The following is a 7889-nucleotide window of genomic DNA, read 5'->3' as shown; positions in this document are numbered from 1 at the left end:
AGACAGTCACCTGGAGCGGGAATCGAACCCACAACCTCCAGGCCGTGCCTGGATTATTGTTTCACTTTTTTTTACAGAATTTTTTTTTAATGATTTTTTTTTATCTGTAGCAGTGATGATTTTGTGACTCATAATAATTCAAAAGGGACTTGCATCAATCTCAAGGATTCTCTGAAGAAAGTACAATGCTCACTGTAAAATCAGTAACCACATAAGTAGTGTTACTGTACTGTATTGTACATAGTACTGTAAAGCATTCACACTGCAGATACTTGTGAGCAAAAATTGCATCTCTTTTACATGTTCAGAGTTCCTCTCAAATGGAATGAGATATATTTGCTTCATTCGCACTCTGTGGCCTTTCAGCACACGATCAATGGTGGACAAGGCAACATTCTGTATGTTGTGGAATATACCATTGTCATCTATGATACATGTTTGGATTTCACAGAGTGTGTTTGCCAGCTGTTGTTTGCCAAAACCATGTCCACAATTGCATTTTCTTGGTCTTGGCTAAACAAGCATAGTCTCTCACCACCTGATGGTTTTGCCTCTACCCAGGAAGACAAAACTAGGTACAGTAAATATTGTAAACTTGGGCTTTTATGTCCTAACCCAGACAGAAAATTTGTAAATGCACATATCCTTATTGTACTGAGGCAAGATATGGTGCTGTACTCTAAAAGTAAACGGAGAGTTTATTTCATAAAGTTAACAGTTCCATTTGAGGATGTAGTAGTCAAAGCATTTGAAAGGAAGAAGCTGAAGTATGCAGACTTGGTGGCTGAGGTGAGGAAACGCAAGTGACATGCACATGTAAGACTAGTGGAGATATGTGTTAGGGGATTGTAGCCAAGTCTGACATATCCCTGCTTGTGCAGTTTGGCATCAGGAGCCAGAAACTAAGGGCAGCTGTGAAGGAGTTATCAGAAACTGCAAAAAACAGGTCTAGTCAGTGGTTGTGGATAAGGAGAACACAGACTAGTTGGGGAAATGCACTGTAGAGGTGCTGTTGTGGTGGTTGGTGATGTAGCATGTAAAGATCACATGGAACTGGTGGCACTGAGCATGCATTAACGGTGCCAGTGGGGCTAGGTACAGCCTTAGTCACCAGGGGATGCCAATGTGGATTTATGGTTGTTGATGCTTAAGGGTAATGTAGGACTGTAAAGCTGGCTTGGAGGGGGCTGGGGCTGGGACGCCAGACTACACTGTTGAGTTTTCTGGAGGTGTCGTGGTCTTAATTCAGCGAAACCCTGATGAGGGGAGGTGCCTACCTGATGACCCCTGTGAAGAGCTAGTGATGCAGTGGGTGGTTTGGGTACTCATGTGATGGGCTCAATGAGTAACCGTAGATGTAAGGGTAGCTGGTTGCTGACTGAATCATAAACAGCCACAGCAACCTTAGGGTGTAGATGTAGGATTGGAACAATAGAAGAGGGTGGGGTGAGCCCTATGTGAAGCTCTAATGGATTGGCATAGGATATTTTACATATTTTATCTTATCTTGTGTATGATTATAATTGCATGTTCTCAAGACGAAATGTCCTTATGACTCCAGCTACAGTGTAACAACTCAAATTTGGTTGCATTCTCTGCCCAGTTTCCCTCATGCTCATTCCAAGGTTTATGACACTGTCAATAAGAATCGCTCGAATGTCTTGGGAAATATTTCTTTGTCTTCCTCTGCATCAGCCTCTTGATGATCTTTCCTACTCTGGCTTTGTGAAGCTGAGTCAGTGTGTGGTTTAAATGCCCCAGGCAATTAGTAGAAGTGAGTAAATTATTCTGATTAATTGTGTTTTCACATGTGGGACGATGGTTAATTCATTGGCATACTGAGTTTTGTTGGCATTGGTGATGCCAGTGATTAAGAAAATGAGACAAATGTGTTCCCTCTGAAAACTGAGTAGTGTGCTCAGAGTTGTGTGCAGAGTTTTGCAAAATGAGTGCAGCAAGAACTGCAAACTGCAACCCTAGTGCATCACGTGTGTTTTAGTGGGTGAAAATAGGTTTGCGAGTTTAACAAGGTGAAAAGTGCTTAAGGTTCTGACAAAATGGTAACCATTTCAGTAAATGGGTTCAGGGCACTGAGCAAATGGTTCAGACAACAGGGTTTAGTGTTTAAGCAATTGAGAAAAACTGTAATGAGCTATGAGTTACATATATACTTCTTATAAAATTACAACATGCTTTTGCCAATTCCAGCTATAATTGCCTATTTTAACAGTTCAAAAGCTTCATCTGTCTGTCTTTGTGCCTTTGTATTTGTCTACAGGATGTATTTACAGCTGTTGCTACTGTTCCTGACACTGGGGGTGAAATTCATATCTTCAGATAACTGCTTCTCTAGCCTGGCCCATTGTACCTGTAACCTGGAGCTAAAATTTGTCACCTGTGCCAGCCAAAACCTCACTGTTATACCCACAATGTTCCCACCAGGCATAGAACACCTGAACTTGTCCTTTAACCAGCTGACTTTCATCCGAAACCAGGCATTCAGGTCCATGGGCCGTTTACGGACACTTCTTTTGAACAACAACCAGATTAGTACCATTTCGGACGGTGCTTTCTCATTACTGGATGCTCTGGTCAAGCTGGATCTGAGCCAAAACAACATTTCCACTTTGCCCGAAGGGTTTTCCCTGGGTTTGGGGTCTCTCCGGGAGTTGTCTCTGGCAAACAACCACTTGACAGGCATTAACGGTGTCAGCTTCAAGCACATGGATGCCCTGCAGAAGCTCAACCTGAGCCAAAATGCCATTAATTCCATCAAGATAAGAGCTTTTGGCTCATTGAGCACTCTGAGAAGGGTGTACCTAGATGGGAACAATATCAGTTCCCTCTCTAATGGGGTCTTCTCTATGCTGAGGAACCTGGAAGTTCTTGGGCTTAAAAATAATTCAATTGATCATCTAGATGTTGGGGTCCTTGCTCCCTTGACAAGCCTGACCATGCTTAATCTTGCCTATAACAAACTGCATGCAGTGGATTTCAAAGCATTCCTCAGCCTCCACACCCACAGTACCCACATCTTGCTGGAGGGTAACCCTTGGAAATGTGAGTGCGATCTGCAGAGAGACTTCCGAAAACTGCACAGCGTCCAGAGATTTATACTAGACGACTACGAGAATTTGACATGCTACAAACCTCTGCAACTTCAGGGAGATGCCCTCAGAGATGTTGATTCCCAGCTGTGTTTTGCAGAAACAGTTACTGTACTAATCATCACCATCACTGTGTTCATCACTGGGGTAGCAGCTATTGTCATGGCAGAGACTAAACGGAAGAAAAAGAATAAAGGGAAGCACTGGACAGAGGTGAATGACATGTCATGTGACTCATAAAATATTACTCACAAATAAGGACTGAAAAGCCAAGGAGAAATGAGATAACATTGACATGTACCATGACTTTGCATCCTAAAGGGAACATCTACAATTGTAATCGAAAAACACTTTATATAAAATTGATGTTTCCTCACCATTTCCTGCTCTCCAGTCTAGCTGTGCTCTGGAAACAGTCTGTGTTTATGAAGCCCCAGTGTTAGCAAGCAAGTTAAAAACAAAGTGGCTCGGTCAGAAATGCTAGGCTTCCTCTCTCTCTCTCTTGTTCCTCTGGCAAAAAACTGGCAAAGGGCCCTCGAAATACTCGAAAACAGTGCTTCATAGGTGGGTAATATTGACTTATTTTGGCTTTTTCTGATTATTTAAGTAGTAACAAACTCTAAATTCCAGAAGCAAATAACTTTATCAAAGTAAACACACCAACATGCTTCAGAACTAAAGAACATTCATTCATTATCTGTAACCGCTTATCCAATTCAGGGTCACAGTGGGTCCAGAGCCTACTTGGAATCATTGGGCGCAAGGCGGGGAATACACCCTGGAGGGGGCGCCAGTCCTTCACAGGGCAACACAGACACACACACACACATCTACACACACCTACCGACACTTGAGTCGCCAATCAACCTACCAACGTGTGCTTTTGGGAGGAAACCCACGTGGACACAGGGAGAACACACCAACTCCTCACAGACAGTCACCTGGAGTGGGAATCAAACCCACAACCTCCAGGCCCCTGGAGCTGTGTGACTACGACACTACCTGTTGCGCCACCGTGCCGCCCAGAACTAAAGAACTCGAGTTATAAATGAGTTTCTCCTCAAACACCCATTTTTCTCCTCAAACACAACATTCTACCTTAAAAGACTGAGCTTCTGGATGTAAGCAAACCAGAGAGAACTGCAGTTCCCCACAAACATAGATGTTCCCTCTAACACATTTAGTTTTATTTAACTGCATGCTGTTCCCCCCAAAATAAATTCACATTATTACTTTAATTCATCAGTAGCATTTCTCATTCATTCTTGCCACCACAGCCGAGTGACTCACACGTCCGTGACAATATCATTATATGGCTGGCAGAAGACAACTAAAATGCTACTGTTACTTGGCTTATACAGTAAACTAAACGTGGCTTCTGCATTAAATGCTTCAATTATAATCCATTGATTAATTCATTCATTATCTGTAACCACTTATCCAGTTCAGGGTCGCGGTGGGTCCAGAGCCTACCTGGAATCATTGGGCATAAGGCGGGAATACACCCTGGAGAGGGCGCCAATCCTTCACAGGGCAACACACACACACACTTTTGAGTCGCCTACCAACGTGTGTTTTTGGACTGTGGGAGGAAACCGGGGCACCCAGAGGAAACCCACGCGGACACGGGGAGAACACACCAACTCCTCACAGACAGTCACCCAGAGCGGGAATCGAACCAACAACCTCCAATTTTATAAAATTGTTACAACCGCATTGTAACTAATTTTATGTAGCAAAACTTGTTTTAACATATATACCATCTCAGTAGCTCAAGGTGTAAATTTTCATGTTAACTGGCATTTTTTTTATGAATTGGTGTTTATCTAATTGCTTTATTCTTCTCTGGCTGTGGATGTATTTTTGTGAAAATAAATGTATCTAAAATATTTATATTGTCATGTCATTTTCACATAAAAGTCACCCACGCTATTAACCATGTACATTGTATCATAGTCTGGGCATTGGAATAAAATATTTTGGATCTGGCTGCTGCTATCCTCCTCCAAAAGTTACATAATGCAGTTTCTGCAGTGCTGAGCTCAAAGTAGCAATGGCAGAGGCTCTATTCTCCTTGTTACAGGTCAGTGGAGCATCACAGTGATTTTGAAGCTGTAATTTTAATTTAAAAATATTTAATGAAGAACTTTTAAGACCTATGGCATGAAGATCAAACACATCAATCAGTGGATTCCCACCTTTACTTGCACTTCAGATTCTTTGAGATTTTTTCCATGTACCTAAAACATTTTACAAGTTTTATATTGTAGGTGGTGAAAGATCTATGTTTCTGCAGTTTTGTGTTGAGAAATGTCCTTCTTAAACTCTTTGGCAATTCTCTCACAATGTTTGTCAAACAGTGGCAAGCCATAACCATCTGAGCCTCTGGTGAATGCTTATTTTATACTTTTTGTATTCTCTTGTTAATATTTTTTTTAAAAATGTTTTAAAATTATGCAATTTGAATGTTTGTATAAAATAGATATAAATGTGCTACAGGCATGACATTCTAAATTAGGTTACATCTGGTTTACAAAATGTTGTTTATCAATTGGTCAAAAGAAATATTGTAAATGTTTTCATTTTGATTTCATCCATTAAATTAAATTAAATTAAATTAAATTAAATTAAATTAAATTAAATTAAATTAAATTAAAGAAAATTAACAAATCACTGATTATTTTTCAGTTTACAAAAAAAATTACTGCATTACTGGAGGAAAACAATTATTAAATGCATTAAATGTATATAATGATATTTTTAAAAATTGCTAAATAAATTATTTTATTTTTTCATTTGACTCGATAGCAAATATGTTCCGGATTCTACTCCTGAAGTACCTGTACCATACATATTTTTCCAACTCTTCCAATCTTGATCCACGTATTTGGCTGATTAACATCACTTGCTGAGCAGAGGTGATGTGTAAGAGCAACAACAAATACCTGAGGGCTTTATTGTGTTACATTTGAACTTGTTGGGTTAGTTAATCTTATAGTGATCTAATAGTTTTCATGGTGTTACGGTTGTTCTTTTAGTGGTGCAATAGTTTGTAGATGCCAAGGCCTCTGGAAATCACTCACTTACTTGTGAGTCGGGAGGTTTCTCAAAAAGGGGGCTATTACTCATGTACTCACTCACATTTAGGAAATGCTCCACAAGAGGTTGCTATTGTGAACTGCATCAATTATATTTTAATGTCCTTAATTTGTGGGGTTAAATTAGGTCATATAGTATTACATTTATCCTTATAGCAAACTAATACATTACCTGCTACTCAATTTGGTCCTATAGTGTAACAGTTATTGCAATATTGATCTTTTAATTTTATTGTTACACTTGATCCTGTGGTTAGAAACATTTTTGTTGTGGTCTTTGTGGTTTTTCATTTTAACCTGTTGTGTTACTCTCCACCCTACTGTGTAAGAATTGGTCTTATAGTATTCTTTCATTATTTTATGAGGTTGCATTTGGTCCTATGGTGTTACAGTTGGCTGTATTGCAGTACAGTTAGTCATAAAGATGTCTAATATTCTTTATGGTGTTGCACTTTGTCCTAATGTGATATAGCAAGTTTAACAGTGGTTTGCCAGTTTTAATAGGGTTGCATTTCACCCTATAATGTTACATGGCCATCCTCCTTAGTCTGAGTACTCCAGAGGTCCAATTTAAACCACATTTCCACAGTCTAGGCCACCTCATCTCATCTTGCAGTGTTTACCTCAGGCAATATTTATAAGCTAGGCCTAACGTATCATTCACTCAGTGTTGTGATGCAACATGTAAAGCCTATCTCGTCCTTCTCAACTCTATCTGCTTTTGTAAGGTATATAATTACATGAAAGTGAGAAGTGCTTTGTATCTGTTATAATTTGTTACAGTTAGGGGACAAACCAAAAAGCTGCTGTGATGATACAGTGGAGTTATAACTAGAAATAGGCATGCTGAGCAATTGATTAGATTGTCATAAATAGATTTAGGTTTCTCTCTCCACAGTCTCTTGGTCTTTTTCCCTCTACGCTGTGTCTTCTTGTCCAATCTGGCAACCCTGAGTAAAAGCACTAGAGGTGGGCGATACCGGGAATTTTGGTATTGATCCGATACCAAGTAAATGCAGTGCCAGTATCACCGATATTGATACAGATACTTTTTAACATTTAAGCTTCATAGATCAAAAGGATCCAAAAGACCTAGGATAGAATTTCACCAAACATTGTATGTGACAACAAAATACTTGATTATCACAATCAACATTTTTGTTTAGAAACAATGGAACACTAACAAAATAAAGTTTGCCTGAAAATTAGGAAAATAAATCTTTTTTGAGGTAGAAAAGGAGGAACCACACTACAAAAATTAAATAAAAATTCTCCCCTCACTAGACATCTTTTCTAGTTCTTTATTTGTTTCTTTTTTCAAATAGAATTGTTCTTAGGAAAAACAATAAAAAATAAGGAATGTTCTTCCTTTCAGTGAAATTCTGTTTTCTGTAAAATATATCACTCAACACAACTTAAAACAAAATCTCCTGAGGTAGAGGGCTGACAAACCACAATACAACAAAATTAACACACCACAACAAATACTGTAAACAGTTTCAAACTTGTTCTTTTTTCAAGTCGAACAATACAAGAAAATAATACAAAGAATAAGGAATTTGTTCCCTTCAGTGCACTTCTGGCTTTAAGCAAAATAAAAACAATAAGTGAAAATGAAATAAAGGATGTATAAATAAAGAAAGAATCTTACAGACAGAGAGTAGACTTTGATGAATCCGCGTGC

The 7889-nt window shown here is 39.1% G+C and overlaps 1 protein-coding gene across 1 annotated transcript; it reads left to right on the top strand.

The window, feature by feature from the left end:
- The first annotated feature begins 2429 nt into the window (after nucleotides 1–2429).
- LOC136678435 (leucine-rich repeat-containing protein 70) lies at nucleotides 2430–3347 on the top strand. The gene has a single exon (XM_066656487.1). The coding sequence runs from the start codon at nucleotides 2430–2432 to the stop codon at nucleotides 3345–3347; it is 918 nt and encodes a 305-aa protein (XP_066512584.1).
- Nucleotides 3348–7889: the final 4542 nt, after the last annotated feature.

Source organism: Hoplias malabaricus, chromosome Y, assembly GCF_029633855.1.
Source record: "Hoplias malabaricus isolate fHopMal1 chromosome Y, fHopMal1.hap1, whole genome shotgun sequence".
NCBI lineage: Eukaryota > Metazoa > Chordata > Actinopteri > Characiformes > Erythrinidae > Hoplias > Hoplias malabaricus.
This window is presented reverse-complemented; position numbering and strand designations above follow the sequence as displayed.